General features: G+C 48.3%; 1 protein-coding gene across 2 annotated transcripts; it reads right to left on the reverse strand.

Moving 5' to 3' along the window:
* Positions 1-5,238: 5,238 nt before the first annotated feature.
* On the reverse strand, positions 5,239-12,202 carry LOC117974302 (proteoglycan 4). Of its 2 annotated transcripts, none has more exons than XM_034942566.3 (2): positions 10,470-12,188; positions 5,239-9,810 (listed from the first exon to the last, which is right to left on the reverse strand). In XM_034942566.3, the coding sequence occupies exons 1-2, from the start codon at positions 12,061-12,063 to the stop codon at positions 9,659-9,661; spliced, it is 1,746 nt and encodes a 581-aa protein (XP_034798457.2). In that variant the 5' UTR covers positions 12,064-12,188; the 3' UTR covers positions 5,239-9,658. The 2 variants fall into 2 exon arrangements, with proteins under 2 accessions (XP_034798457.2, XP_054957594.1); XM_055101619.1 differs by having other exon boundaries at positions 9,766-9,810; positions 10,490-12,202.
* Positions 12,203-16,264: the final 4,062 nt, after the last annotated feature.

The raw sequence follows: 16,264 nt of genomic DNA on the forward strand, positions 1-16,264 counted from the left end.
CCGGCGCGAACCGGGTCGGGGTGCCCAGCTGGGGGCCGGCCTCGCAGCCCGCGACCCCCGGATGCGCAGAGTATGCAGAGTCACCCAGGACAGAGCGGGGAGCTTCAGCTCCTCGTCCCCGGGCTGCACTGGACACCTCGCTCTTTTTTACTCAGCTCCAGAAGCACCGCGGGGGCTTGAGCCAGTTCCCAAAGAAAAAGGAACGGCCCACCTGACATCCCCAGAAGGAGACGCCTTTGGAAGGGAGGGGGAGTTGCTGCATGAGTTGGAGAGAAACCATTAGTTACCGCAGGGATTCAACAAGGTTTTCACAAAGTGAATCCGGCTGATGCCCAAGTTACTGATCACTACACCTCCTAAAGGGGAATGTCAGATATTCTCCACCTCCACCCGAGCTGTGAAGGGGCAGGTTAGAGGCAGGTTCCCTTCACGCAGTACCCCAGATTACAGATTAAAGAGGATTTGCTGCACAAATTATCCAGGGATCATCTGCTGGAAGGATAGAAGGGAGAGGCTGAGTGGCTTTAACAGGGTGGTGTAGCCTTGCCTGTGGCTGAGGACAGTGGGGAGGGCCTCAGGAGAGGCCAACCCAGGCGTGACCCAGGCCCAGCTGGGCCACTCTTCCTCTGACAAGCAGGTGAGATGCCGAGGGGACAGATGCCCCAGAAGCTTTAGAGGCATTAGAGGCTCAGAAAGGTCAGAGCAGCAGCTAGGGGAAGGCAGATGCTTGGTGAGTGGGGTGTTGGTGAGGGATTCCCTGAGCTAAGTAGGGTCTGAGCTGGTCAGGCTCCTGTGGAAGTTTCCAGAAGCATGTCCCTTCCTGACCCGCAAGACCCCTCTCTCAATGGCAGGCTGACTGGCTTCTGCCTGAATACACTCTGGACAAAACTGAGACCCACAGGCACGGCCCTCTCTGTTGGTAGAAGTGCCAGAGGCCTGCCTGCTGTATTTCAGTCTGACCTGTGAACCAGTAGCACTGGTTGGGACCAGTCAGAACTCAGCCAGGGGAGGGAAGAGGGCCTGGGGCAGCAGGTAAGATCAGGCTGAGAAAAACAATGGGGCTGCTACTGGAGATGTTATTGGCTGTTTGGCACTGGTGGACTGGAAGATGGCAGGGTGTTCATGAGCCAGCAGGTTGAGGAGAAACCTTCCTAGCTGGGTGGCCTTGAGCAACTTACTTCACCTGTCAGGGTCTCAATTTCCATACCTGAAAATGAGGGGATTAAACTAGATGATTTCTAAGCTTCCTTACAGCTCTGGCCTTCTAAAAGTGGATGCAGTGGGGGAAGGAGGATATGCTGTATGCTACTATAGGCCTTGGAGGAAGATAAGAGAACAAGGCAGCAGCAGGAGGTGCTGGAGAAAGGTTGGACATGCAGTGATTCAGGAGAGGGCCCAGGATCTGAGTGAAGGGGGAGGACGTGTAGGATGGGGGCAGCAGCTTGGGTTCCCTGAAAGGGAACCTCTAAAGGTACAGAGAGGCTCCCGGAAAAGACCTGGGGTAGATCAGGGGATCGGAAGCTGTACTCAGGAAAACAAAGACATAAAGAGAGAAACCAATGGCAGTTGGAAGTCTGCAGAAGCAGCAGCTGCTGCTACCATCAGCCCCAAATGTCAAGCTTGGACTATACAAAGCCCCACTGTTCAAAGCCCTGGGCCTCCAATACTCATGTATGCACTCTAAGAATACCTCTTGCGTGCTTCCAGAGTCCTGTGGCCTAGGGTAAGGAGAAAGCCTACATCAGGGAAGACAGGCCCCAGCAGAAACCCTTGTTTTCCTCTATTATAACACGCCCCTCCCCGTGGCCTCAGCTGAATTCCAAGTGTGGACACAGACACATTTCAAAAGGCAGCCCAACCAGCTCATCCTCAGCTGTGACTGGAATCCCAGCTCTTCTTTGGCACCTGCTGCCCAGGCAGCAGGTTGGTACCAGCTTGCCTTGAGGAAAGTGAGGCCCCAAGCAAGTCCTGGGACCATGGAACTTAGCTCTAAGCCAAGAATATTGGGGTCTAATCTCTTTCTAATCACTGTACCACAGGCCTAACATGAGGCATGCCGGGTGAAATAAAAGCTGAAGACTGACTTTGAGCCATCCCACCTGCACAAGCCCTGCATGCTAACCTACTGCAGCATTCGGAGAGCTCTGAGAGAACTTGGCCTGGGCACAAGTCCCATGCCAACTTGGCTATTATCTCACTGCCTGAAAGTCCCTTGCCCTCTCTGGGCCTCTGTTTCCCCCACTGAAAGAGAAGACTGGACTTCTCCCAAGTCTAGCTCTTACATTCTGTGTGATGGAGGCAGGGTCTAATACCTGCAGGGCCAAGATACAGCAGCCCTTGCGTCAGTCACTGGCGATTTACTGAGTGCTCTTCCTCATCTCCAGCCAGCAGGTGGCCTGGCCAACTCTGCTTCAGCATGGCTTAACTCTTGGAGCGCTAGTTCTCCCTCAAAATTCAACATCCCACCAGGCATTGATGGCCTTGACTACAGTACAACTCCCCAGGCACTGCTAGGGCATGGTATCTGAGCCAAGTGTCTAGGGGAGTGTCTAGCTGGGAAACTCAGCTCAGCCACCATAGCTCTAGCCTGCTGTCTTGGGCTCCGTTGCTTAGGTCAGGCCAACATGATATGTCCTGGCCCCCTCCACTAGGTCTTTCCTGCCCACCCATAGGTGCAGGTTGTGTGGCACAGGACCTAAGCAAGGAGGCTGCATGTGGGCCATCCCAGGGCCCAGGTTCAAAGCCGATAATAAAGAGCAATTACCACAGGAAATCAGGATTTCAGATCTGCATGACTAGCAATGGCCACTTCTGCCTTTCAGTAGCTAAGTTTCCCTAAAGTGGCGCAAGAACTAATTGTACATCCCTTCCCCAGTGAGATAGATGAGTCACTGACGATATAGTCAGAGAGTCCTTGGACCAAAGGCTATCACTGGGTTATGTCTTTCAAGGAAACCTCAGCAAGTCTGTCCAACAAGGTCTGTGGTGGACAAAGGCAATAAACCAAAATACATTAAGTCCAAATCTTCCCCCAGCTGCGGCCATGTGTCCCATGATCCTGGGGGCAGGCATAAGGTGTGGGTGGCAAGGCTGGGGAACACTGTGTTTCCTGGCACCTGCTGAATGGCTGCAAAGAGGGGCAGTTCCAGAGCTGGCAGGGTGCTAGAAGCCAGCCACTCTGATAGGGCAGACAGTCCTTCCAACACCCTCCGTGAGCAAGGCAGGGCCATAGGAGCTCAGGGTTGGAAAGGACTTACAAACCTCCTAATGTGACTACTCACCAGATGTCTGAAGGCTCCCCTGCCTTCCCAGCCTCTGCTCGAATACGTACCTCCGATGGCCAAAAATTCACTGATTCTAACAACTGCCCTTCAACCTTTGGGCAGCCAAGTTACCAAAGTCTTCACTATACTGAGCCAAAATCTGTCTTTCCCTGGCTTTTACCCTCCATATGCCTCCATGCTGGAAGCTTTGCTGACTCATTTCATTGGACTTTGCTTTGTCCTTTGATGTCCACACCCTTTCAAGTGACCCATCTGTATACTTTTCTCTACCAAATTCACCACAAGCTCCTCAAGGGCAGGGAGTATGTCTTTTCTTTTAACCTCTGCTCACTTCAAATCAGCAAACATGTGATGTGATGTTTTTCTGGGTGTCCAGGCCTCTGCCCCCAGGAGATGGCTGATCAATATGGATTGACTAAAAGGACTCATTGATTAGTTTTCCATTCTGATTTTAGAGCCCAGACAAGCCTTGAGGCTCTGCGCTTCATTGACCCTTCACTTGCCCTTCATCCTGGCTGCTCACAAGCTCACACCCACCTCCCAGCCCCGTGGTTCACATGCAAAGACACAGATGTTACTCCCACTAAAACCTTTCCCTTCACAATTCTTGATATCTAAAGGTGCTGCTGAAATATTGAGAAGTATTTTCCAGGGAGACGTGGCTATAGAAGAAGGGTTTCTATACCATATAGTTGACTCCCTGGGACAGACTGCTCCTTAAAATGCTTCCAGCTTTGATGAACAAACTCTGAGCCTCAATTTCTTCATCTGTGAAATAGGGAGAATAAATCCACTCATAGGTTACTATGAAAACCCACTAATGCACTTAACATGATCACTAAATGAATGGTAGCTATTATCTCCACTAACAAGAAAATTATCAACATCAAACCAGTAACTGTCAACTGTGACTATTTCAAATGCCTTCCCTCCAAAGGATTTGGAGTGTGCATGTGTAATAGGTGTAGAGAGATGGGAGGACAGAGAATACCAGAGTAATGCCTTAGATTAAAGTGACATTGGAATGACCAAGCCGCCACCACCTGTGGAGTCAGCTTCTCCAGCTAGACACCATCTCTAGAAAGCTGGTGCTTGGTCTCAGACCTACCGACCCAAATTCCCAGAAACAGCCACTGTGGAGACCTCTGGAACTAGATGACTTTGCCGGCAGTGGGTGTGCCAAGGAAGCGACACCCACAGTGTCAGCCTGAGCTTCCCTCAGGAACTGCCTCACATTCTGTCCCCCTCCTCCAGGCTTCATTCAGCCCCCAAGGTGCAGCTGTCTCCTGCTGCTCCCCTAACAGCAGCTGAGCCAAAGGCAGCTGAGCAGAGGAGGGTGAGGGGACATGGCCATTTCTGCCTCTCAGGACAGCCTTCCTCTGGCTGAGCACCTGTCAGGGTGGCTCCTGGGTTACAGATTTACTTCCTCACCCAAGTATGCACCCTGGCCTCTGAAGCCAAGCTCCCTAATCTACCCAGGCCCACTGTTTCTGTTACTTGGAAAATCCACCATTTCAAACAGCACCAAACTACTCTGCAGAAAGATGTGATGTTGGAGATGGGTTTCAGTCACCACACACCTTCTGAAAATACACCAAAAAGTCCACAATGGATGTGGCAGATTCTTCCCTATGTGGGACTATTCTGGGCAAAACAAAGAACTAAGGGAGTCTGGCCTCAGCTCTGCTATCAAGTCTGAGAGAAAAGCATTGTATATTCCTGCCCCCATTTTATAGGCAGAGGGAGTAACCTGCCCAGGTCTCACTGTGAAGCCAGGACATTGTTCCCTCTGTGCTTCCAGGCAGACTGCACCACAGCTTGTATTAGGTGACCAGCTGTCCTGGTCTGCCCAGGACTGAGGGGGTTCTTGAGACATGTGACTTTCAGTGCTAAAACCAGCAAAGTCCCAGGCAAACCCTGATGAGTTGGTCAACTTACCCTGTCCCCAGGTTAGCAAGTCTTAGCCAGAGGCCACCAGCCTTCCATCCTGCTCTGGAATTGGCTGCCCATGGTAGCTGGAAATGAACAGGGTGCCATCTGACAGGGTAAGATGCTTGCTTCCTAAGAAGCTGTGCAACAATGGTCAAACTGCTATAAAAATCCTCCCAAGGCCGGGCGTGGTGACTCATGCCTGTAATCCCAGCACTTTGGGAGGCTGAGGCAGGCGGATCACAAGGTCAGGAGTTCGAGACCAGCCTGACCAACTTGGTGAAACCTCGTCTCCACTAAAAATACAAAAACTAGCTGGGCGTGGTGGCAGGTGCCTGTAATCCCAGCTACTCAGGAGGCTGAGGCAGGAGAATCACTTGAACCCAGAAGGCAGAGGTTGCAGTGAGCCGAGATCGCGCCATTGCACTCCAGCCTGGGTGACAGAGCGAGACTCTGTCTCAAAAAAAAAAAAAAAGCCTCCTGAGATGCCCTGCCCCGTTTTCAGCAGTTCTGCTCCATTCTTTCAACAATTCTTTCTTCTCAACTACGAGCCTCTGCCCAAAGCAAGAGAAATGCCGGGTGCAGTGGTTGGTGCCCATAGTCCCAACTACTCAGGAGGCTGAGGCAGAAGGATCACTTGAGCCCAGGAATTCGAGATTACAGTGAGCTATGGATTGCACCACTGCACTCCAACCTGGGCAACAGAACACTTTAAAAAAAAGCGAGGGAGGGTTCCTTTCACATAGCCCATGACCTAGGATTCTGTGAACATCCTCATGAATGTGGAAACTCCCTGAGTTCCTCAGAGGCTTTGGATTTCGCTTTGTAAAGGAAGCCAACCTGAGCAAAATGTCCCTGTGATTCAGAAGCCAACAGGAGGCTGATCATCCCATCCCTTCAGGGTCACATGACATGTCACCCAAAAGACACTGAGGTCTGCCTTAAGTATCAGTGAGATGGCCTCCTCTGATTCCTGGCCTATTTTCCAGAGTTGGTTTCTTGCATAATTGATAGAGCAGAGAGTAAACCACCTTGCCCTATGACAGCCTGAGAAGTCACATTTAAGGATGAGTAGGTCAGATGCCTTGAGGACACAGGATCTTGGGGCTAACACACCCTGTCCATCAAAGGCATTGCAGCCCCTCCCATCAGAACTGCTTTATTTCCAGGAAATCCCCAGGGCTATGTGAGAAGGCAGCCCCCAGTGACCCATTAGGGCACCCTCAGGACCTTCCTGTTGAGCTTTTGCTAGTTCTGATCCCAAAAAAACCCCATCAGGAATGCTTCCCTCAGTCCAGCATAACCTCCTCTGGGGAGACTCCTGCCCCTAATGTCCCAATCCAAGGATGAGAAGCATCTGTCCACCCCATTCCTTAGACAAAAGGGCTTTGAGGGGCCATTTGGGAAGGGACTGACACTTAAAAGAAAGAGATGGGCTGAATCAGGCCCCATCCCCAGCTGTTCACCCAGAGAGGCTTGTGAAGCTCAACAACAAACATGATGCCTTCCACAAGCCAGGCATCGTGGCCAGGCCACCAGAGAATTCCTGCCAGGAATGGAATCTGGAACAGACTCTATGGTCAACCATTCCCAGATCAGAGGAATCAGAGGCCTTGGACACCAGCACCACAGCGTCTCCATCCTGAGGCTGCATGGGGCCATGCCGGCTGAGGGACAGGCCAGGGAGAGCCTAGCTCTCTCATGCATTAGAGAGCACCTGGCCCATCTCCATGCCATCCTACCTCCAGAGAGCCAGAGAAGACCAGCAGCCCAGCTGCTTGGGAGCCTTCTTTTCTTGGCTTCTGGGGAGCAGCTCTGCTGCTGAACAGGGCTGGAGAGCTGTAATTATCGAGACCGGATAAGAGCTATTTTAGGAAAGAGCCACCCTGTTGCCAAGGCTTTTGACTTCCTAAACTAAAACAAGATGCACAGAAAAAGGGGATGAAGGTGGGGGAGAACAGGGAGGAGCCTGCTCAGTCAAAAACATCAAATCTTGACTGAAGGGAAATATTAACCCCTTCCCAAAGGTACAGATTTGCATCTAGGGGTGAGCAAAAGGCTAGCTAAGACACCACCATCCCCTGGCTTTGGAAAGGAGGGCATAACCTGATCCACTACCCATCTCCCTGCAGACTCCCTCTCTCCTAAGACCCTCCAAGAGCACTTACTCAGTCTGTTCCATCTATTTTGACATTTGAGCACAAACTATTTCATATTGTTGTTTAAATGTTTCCTGTCTGTGTTTTATCTCCCCAACCACATGGCAAGTTTCTCAAGGCCAAGGAATGTGTGTGCTGTGAAACTTCAATTCTTCCCCTAAAAGTGCCTAGCAGAGTGCTAGGCAACTGAATAAAAATTGTTTATGGAAGGAAGGGAGGGAGGGAGAGAGGAGGGAAGGAAGGAAGGGAGAAAGGGAGGGAGGGACTTACTGTCTTGCATGGAGATAATCTCTGAAAGTAGCCACTCCCACCTATAGCTGAGCTCAGGGCATGAGGTTGGATAAGAACCCATGGCAGTGGCAGGTGGCAGCCTTGTTTCTGGTCACCTCCCCTTCAGCTGTTCCATTATCTGAGCTTAGGCTGACCCCCACTATGCACTCATTTGTTTTCTATCTGTGGCCAACTGTCCATCCTGAGTCAGCCTATGAATGGGACCTATTAGAGGCCATTGCTAGGCTTTGGGTAATAGAGAAATATGGCAAGAGAAAATAATGGAAGTAGGAAGAGCTTTGACCATCTTATCAAACATGGGCCAAGAATAGCCAAAGTACTTATGGGAACAATGCAGCGAAATCAGGACACTGCCAAATCAGGACACGGGACTGCTGAGAGCAGAGTCCACCTTGAGTTTTTCCAAGTTGAGGACCCAAATAGTGTGTAACCCAAAAAAGCGACCCCTTTCTGGAATGCCCCAGGCTGAAAAGAGGAGAACCAGGTGGGGACTGATCCAACGGCTACCTAGACGGCCTTCCCACAGAGCACTTGGCAAGATTCATCATCTGCCAAAAGGTCTCTGTTCTTTCTAGGACTGCAACTAGCTCATACAGTGCTTTTGTGCAAATCCCCCTCTGGGGAGATGCGGTTCCACAGGTGCACAGCTTGGCAAATGGAACACAGGTTATATTTCAGCCCCCTACTTGCCCCCTCTACCAGGTGCTCTTGTGCAGTGAACAATCTGCCCAACCATAGGGAGCAGCTCTGTCTCCCTCCATTCCCACTCCCATTACAGGACAGGAGATGGATTTGGATTGTGGGGTGGGCCCAGGAAGACTGGGAGTAACCTCCCAGGGGCATTCTTACCTCCTCATCTGTCATAACAGAGTAGAAGCCAGGCATTCCCAGGGGGCAGCAAATGGAATTCAGAGAGTGCCAGTAGGAGGAGAAAAAGAGAAATTTACTAAAGATGCCCAGTGGACTTGGGCAAACCTGGCCCAATCCCTTCCTAGTGCAAGTGGTCCAAACAACAGCAGCTAGTATTTACTGAGTGCTCACTGTTGCCAAGCACCGTGCTAAGTGTTTTATTGGTAATAACTTGTAATAATCCTCACAATAACCCTAAGAGGGAGCCATTATTCTCAGTAACAGATGAGGAAACTGAGGCTTGGAGAGGTAAAATAACTTACCCAAGGTCACAGTCAGAAAATAGTGGACCCAGGGCCCAAATCCAGTTAGATAACTCGAGTTCATACTTTACTATGCCCCTACTTTATAGAGCTTTGCTCCCTCTGAGGAGCAGGACTGCCCTTCTCTGCTCTTTGCTGACCATCACTAGGAGGGTTCATGCTGGTTGGGATTGGATGGAATTCCCAGGGCTCTCTCCTCCCCAGGAACTGCTTTATCCATAGCCCTGGCCTCTGTCATGCTCATAGTGCTGGAGTATATTTTGGGCCACAATGCTCACAGCAAGAAGTCCCTGCTGCCAAGATTTACTCCTTGAGGTCTTGTCCCCACCCTCCCCTGCCCCCAGAGAGGCCAAGAGTATAAAGGGAGAGGAGCGTCACAAGGCCTGGGGACACTTCTCTTAAGGATTCTAGAGCTGCAAGACACACTGATGGCCTCAAGGGGGAGGCCCAGACATCTCTGAAGATGCCTGGGCAGCACCAATAAGTACCCCAGGTGGTAAACTTGGGGCATGAGGAGGGTTCTGAGGAACCAGAGAAACACATGAGAAGAGCCCCCAGCCTGAATTAGCGTGAAGTCAACTCTGAGCAAGACTGTGAAGCAGGCGGTTTGCTTTGGTGTATTTTTTAAAATCATGTGATAGATGACCAACTAAGCTGAAAAGGCCATGAGGCTTAAATTATTCTCCATCCCAGAAGTAACTTCCTGTTAAAAGGAGACTCTTGAAAATGGAAAAGGTTCCAAGCCCCAAAGAAATGACTCTAATGGTGAAATTTTCAGCAAGATGAGAAGTTCCTCTGCTTCTTCAGGTCAAAATCCCAGCATTTATCTCCTAAACGACCCAGCTCTGTAGATACATAGATGCCACTCCTCACCTGTCCTCCCATCCCCCAGGCTCCCACAGTGGGCCCATAGGAGGGAAAAGCACAGACCTTTTAGCCACCAGATGACACGATTGTACATTTCCTCAGAGACATCTGAAAGTAACAGAGAGATGGTTGCTTTTCTTCTCTCTGTGGGATGCACATCCCACTCTCCACTACTTGCAGCTCCCTTTCTAGCTCCACATTTATCCACCCAAAGGTGCCCTCAGCCCTTGGTCCTCTCCAAGAAGCTCCTCCAGCCTAGGACTATATATCATATTCCCACTCTCCCTTTCTCTTTTTTACACCCTGTCTCTGTGCCACTGTGAATGCCTTTCCCCTCCTGGAATCCCAGCTCATCTGCATCCCACCCTCTCCACTTTGTAGCCAGAGTATTTACCTGAGGCCCTTATTCTATTTAACAGCCCTTACCAGCCCTCACCCCAGCTCAGTTCTTCATCCCCACTCAGGAAGCAGCTTTCAACCCTGCAAGCCCCTCTCTACTACCTTCAATTAAAAAGGTAAGCAGTGTTGCCTGGAGGAGTCAATGCCTGTCGCCCGGCCCAAGCATCCATCATCAATGTCATTAGCTTGGAGCACAGAGAAGCTGGCAGGGAAGGAATGGAGCAATAGGCTCAAGGATAGGACTAGCTTTGGCACTGGCAGGAGAGCAGCCCTTAGGCCCAGAATGAAGAGGTGGTCTTTCCTGCCCACCCCAACATCCCATCTCACTAAATTGGGGCTGCACCTGGGCAGTCTGCTTCTTCACATACCCAGGAAGAAAGCAGTAAACCTTTGAATGGGTTGTTTGCAGGTGTGCTTGGGGGTCTGTGGCACTTCACTCAGTGGTGCCCAACTTGGAAACTCCTTTGGTGGTGATGGTGGTGATAGGCTTGCCTTCTCTCTCTGGAACTTCAGATCCTCACAGAAAGGGCTAGAGTCTATTTTAAAACCGGACAATAAAAGATCTAGGGAAGGAGAGCACTTAGGCTCAAAATCCGGTGTTGTCAGCTGGCTTTGGGGTGTTTCAACTTCAGGATTCAGCAAGGGCCACCATGAGGAGTCAGGTCCATACCTAGGTAAGGACCGAGGAGGCAAGGGCCTAGGGGTCAGTTCCAGTTCTGCATGGATGGAGGGCTTTTGTGAGAGTTCTGGATACCTGGGTGTAGGTCCTTGGGACATGTAGGTAGTTTCTGGGGGTTTTTGGGTTTGCTGTTTATAGATGGGCTCTGGAGTAACAAACATGGATGACTTGTGGGAGCCCTCAGACACTGATGGAACTGTGACATGGTGAGTTGGCTCTACTGACTGTACCCCTGGGGAGATGGTGACCCTGCGGCCAACCTCGCTGTTTCCTCGGATTGGGGTCCTCACGTTGGACTCCACCTGTGATGATACTAAGACCTTTGCGGAGGGCTTGGTTTCAGGATAGACAGAATACTTGTGAAGAGACTCAGGGTCTACCTGTGCAGAAACTCGGTGTACACCATCAGAATCTTTAAGGACAGAGAGTTTGAGCGATGAGTCCAAGTTCATATTCCTATACAAGGCCTTGGGTTTTGAAGGAATTGGACCGTAAGGACCTGTTTCTGATTGTTCTACAGGGACCCTTCTCTGGGCTGTCTGATAGTCTGCAGAGACACAGCTGCTTCCGTGCTCTGGGAGAGAGGGACTCCTTGGAGATCTGATCTCACTAGTAGTCGTAATTCTTTGGATGGGCTCAGTTTGTACTGCTTCATCCTTTGGGTAAGACAAAATCCTACGGGGAACTCTGACTCCTTGGGGGTTCTGGACCTTGGATGGTGGGTCATCTTCTAAGATTTGTGATTGTAAGTTATTCTTTTGGTCTTGAAAACTCAACTGATGAGTAGATTTGGCATCTGGGATTGATGAAGCATGATGGCCGACCTCGCGCCCTGACTTGCTCTCACCGCCTCTTCGTGCTGCTTCCTCTCTGGGTGGACTAACTTTCCATTGTCTGCTTGAAGCATGGGAAGCCAGTGTCTGAGTCTTCTGGCTCTTTAGATGGGGAGAGGAATGGCGGGATGATTCTGTTCTTGGTCCAGTCTCGGTTCCCCGAGGAGTGGGTACTGCATAGTGTCCAGGTCCTGACTGGAGGGAGACAGATCGAGGGTAGTCTGATGCCGAATGGGGAGTGGTGGGATGTGCAGCTTCTGATCTTCGGTGGGAAGGGTTCAGGGAGACTGCAGCACTTTGATGGCTTGAGGCAAGAACGTACCCATGTCCCCGCTGAGGGGATGTGTTAGTAGTAACCTCAGACCCTCTCTGTGCTGAAACCGCTACCTTGGCCCCAGGTTTATTTGTCTTGACCATCTGATAGATTGTGCCTTTCTGAGTAGATCCCATATTTTACTGGCTGGCTTGTATTCAGGATCCTAATGATGCCTGAATATTTACCCTGTTTTAAAGCTGCTGTTTCTTGGGCTCCCACAAAAGTGGCTGTTGTTCTAAGAGTGTCTCAAATAATCCCCTTAGCTACCTCTCTGTCTGGTGATGTCATAAAGGAAGGAGCTTCCTTCCTATTAAACATCCTAGTGTACAGCCACAATTCTTCACAGAATCCCAAAGAAGTACCTGAAAGGAATCTGTGGATTTGTCTTTGGAGTTATATCACCAAGCCTTTGGCAAGTTTTTAACAAAACTGGGATTTCCTTGTACATAGAGAAGGCTCCAGACCCTCCTTTACTCTCCCGAGATTCTAGAAATTCTCAGGACTCATCCAGAGAAGGAATCAGCCAGAAGATCCTATGAAGACAAGATCAAACCAAACACGCTGTGTTAGCCCCAGTTTTAATAAGGTACGAAGTACAAAGTTGCCCCAATTTTGTTTGAAACTGTACTGTATACAAGTTAAAAAAAAAAAAAGAGAGAGAGCTTCAGCTTTTTCCAGGTCTCATGGATTGTTTCATTGCTCCTGGGGTAAAAATCCACGTTGCTCAAATAATAAAATTCTCACATTCTTGGTCCAGGAGAGTTTAGTGTTTTATTAATAAAAGGGATTTGCCATGTGCGGTGGCTCACGCCTGTAATCCCAGCACTTTGGGAGACCGAGGCGGGTGGATTGCCTGAGGTCAGGAGTTTGAGGCCAGCATGGCCAGCATGATAAAACCCCGTCTTTACTAAAAATACAAAAAAATTAGCCAGGCATGGTGGCAGGCACCTGTAATCCCAGCTACTCGGGAGGCTGAGGCAGGAGAATCGCTTGAACCCGGGAGTTGGAGGTTGCAGTGAGCTGAGATTGTGACACTGTACTCCAGCCTGGGTGACAAGAGCAAAACTCCATCTCAAAAAATATATATAAATAAAAACAAAATAAAAGGGATTTGGGCTGGGTGCAGTGGCTCACACCTGTAATCCCAGCACTTTGGGAGGCTGAGGCGGGTGGATCACCTGAGGTCAGGAGTTTGAGACCAGCCTGGCCAACATGGTGAAACCCCATCTCTACTAAAAATACAAATATTAGCCAGGCGTGGTGGTGCGTGCCTGTAATCCCAGCTACCCATGAGGCTGAGGCACGAGAATCGCTGGAACCTGGGAGGCAGAGGCTGCAGTGAGCTGAGATCGTGCCACTGCACTCCAGGCTGGGTGACAGAGCAAGACTCCATCTCAAAAAAAAAAAAAAAAAAAAGAAAGAAAGAAAGAAGGAATTTGGAGTTAATCATTGGTTTCCATCATAAATGACTACAGGTGTACCTAGGAGAAATTACCTGCCTTCCCTGGGACTTGGTTTCTTCACCTGGAAACCACTGCCTGGTACATGGGTGTCACACATCAAATGTTAATGTCCTTTCTCATGATCCTGTCAGCTATCCAATCAGCCGGACTCCGGTTCTCTCTTGAAAAGTGACTTTCCAATTTGGATGACCATTTTGGAGGAGACTCTGTCACCTTTCTCTCCCTTTCACATGCTCTTTCTCTCATTCTCTCTTTTAGACATAGACTCTACCATATCCAATATTCTATTATGAACTCTGAAGGGTCATTGAGATTATAGGATGGTCAGCTTCATTTTTCTTTTTTTTTTTTTCTTTGAGATGGAGTTTCAAATAAACTGTGCCCAGGCTGTTGCCCAGGCTGGAGTGCAGTGGCGCGATCTTGGCTCACTGCAACCTCTGCCTCCCGGGTTCAAGCGATTCTCCTGCCTCAGCCTCCCAAGTAGCTGGGATTACAGGCGCATACCACCATGCCTAGCTGATTTTCTTTTTTTTAGTAGAGATGGGGTTTCACCATGTTAGTTAGGCTCGTGTCAAACTCCTGACCTCAGATAATCTACCCACCTCGGCTTCCTAAAGTGCTGGGATTACAGGTGTGAGCCACCGTGCCCAGCCAGTTTTAAGTATTTCTAAACCCTTTCTATTCCCCAAAATGAAAGCAGCTTTGGCTAGGTGTGGTGGCCCAGCCTGTAATCCCAACACTTTGGGAAACTGAGGTGGGCAGATCACTTTAGCTCAAGAGTTCGAGACCAGCCTGGGCAACATGGTGAGATCCCATCTCCAGCAAATAAATAAATATTTTAAAAAATTAGAAAACAGTTTTACAAATAATTATAAAAAGTTGAAATCACCTAAGAGGACGCCTTTACTATTTTAATAAGCATCTTTCCACATTTCTTTCTATGCATTTACTATGTAGACATTTAATTATAAATTTACATAGTCTTATTATAAACTTCCCAGCATCCTAGTACTAGCATTATTCCATAACATGTTATGAATACCTTTCTGTCAATAAATCTGTATCTATGATGTAATTTCTAATTAATCCACTTATGGTTTTTCCAGAATGTTTTAAATGAGTCCTTTACTGCTGGACATTAAGTTGTTTCTTTTTTTTCTTGCTATGGTGCCCAGGCTGGAGTGCAGTGTCTGTTCATAGGCCTGAGCACAGCACACTAAAGCCTCAAAGCTTCTGGGCTCAAGTGATTCTCCTGTCTCAGCCTACTGAGTAGCCCACCTCATTTGGGTTGTTTCTAATTTTTCAATATTATAAACAATGTTGCAATAAACATACATTACTATAAATATATATTTGTGTATATTCCAATTTTCTCCTTAGGACCATAGTTCTAAATCCTGGCTGCACATTAGAATCACCTGGAGATCTTTCAAAGCCCATGCTCCACCTCAGACAAAATGAATCAGATAATTTGGGGGTAAGGCTTGAGCACCAGTATTTTTTTAAATGCCTCAGATGGTTCTAATGTGCAACCAGGGTATAAAGTTCTCTAAATCCTCTCTATTCAAAGTGTAGTCCGTGGACCAGCGTCATCAGCACCACCTGGGAGCTTGTTAGAAATTCAGGAGCTTGGGGCCCACCTCGGACCTACTTAGTCAGAATCAGTATTTTAACAAGACCCTCAGGTGATTCATATGTACAATAGAATCTGTGTCATACTGGTCTAAATGGAGTTTCTGGGTCAAAAAGTAGTCACATTTAAAATACATACTGACAAATATCCTCCAGAGAGGTAGTACCAATTTATACCCCCAACACAGTGAATGAAGATGTCTGTTTCCCCATACTCTCAGCAACCTTAGATGTTATCAATACTTGTCCTCTGCAATCAGTGAGGTAAAAAACAACCGTGTTTTAATTTGCATTTCTTTGATTACAAGTTAAACTGAACATCTTTTAATATGCTAATTGGCTGTCTGTACAGCTTCTTTTGTGAATTGTTCTTTGTCTATTTTTCTATTAAGGTGTTTGTCTTTTTCTTACAGGTTATTAGAACTCTTTGTATATTAGGGATATAAACTTTTTGTTTATCCAATATATTGCAATTATTTCCACCCAGTTTGTTGACTTTATCCTTGTCCAGACATTATTTGCAGTAAAGAAGTTTTACATTCTTAATTCCCAAACTTTATACTTTGGTATGTTTTTTGGACTATTTGGGTTTTTTGAGTTTTTTTGAGACAGGATCTTGCTCTGTCACCCAGGCTGGAGTGTGATGGTGTGAACACAGCTCACTGTGGCCTCAACCTCCTGGGCTCAAGTGATCCTCCCACCTCAGCCTCCCGAGTAGCTGGGACCACAGGCATGTGCCACCACACCCAGCTAATTTTTAAATTTTTTGTAGAGATGTGGTCTCACTATATTGCCCAGGCTAGAAACTCTCCATTATGTTCTATAATTCTTACCATTCTTATGCCAATGCCATACTGTTTATTGCAGCTTTATACTACACCTTAATATACGGTAGGACAAGTCCCTCCTCCTTACTCTTCTTTTGCAGCATTGTGTTCGACCATGCATTTATTAAAAGTCCTTTAATTTTACTCTACTATACAATTAGTAGTATCCAGTAGGAGAGTGGATTTTACTTATTTAACTCCTACAGGACCAACTTATTTCTGAGCTCTTGGGGGGCACCTCACTATAACCCACTTCCAATACCAACATATATGAGTACATAACATTACCATTAGCATTCAGAAAGAAGCCAAAAGTAATGTATTTGGAAAAGAGCAATTGAAATTTATTCCAAAAATTTCTTTTTTTTTAAAGACAGAGTCTCACTCTATTGCCCAGGCTGGAGTGCAGTGGC

Source organism: Pan paniscus, chromosome 19, assembly GCF_029289425.2.
Source record: "Pan paniscus chromosome 19, NHGRI_mPanPan1-v2.0_pri, whole genome shotgun sequence".
NCBI lineage: Eukaryota > Metazoa > Chordata > Mammalia > Primates > Hominidae > Pan > Pan paniscus.

What these genes read in the sequence shown, in the direction of transcription:
- LOC117974302 (XM_034942566.3), bottom strand. Translation starts at nt 12,063, where the DNA reads ATGGGATCTACTCAGAAAGGCACAATCTATCAGATGGTCAAGACAAAT. An exon ending in GTTTACTGCTTTCTTCCTGG is followed by an intron (nt 9,811 to 10,469) that starts GTATGTGAAGAA and finishes TGTTACTTTCAG; the next exon opens with ATGTCTCTGAGGAAATGTAC.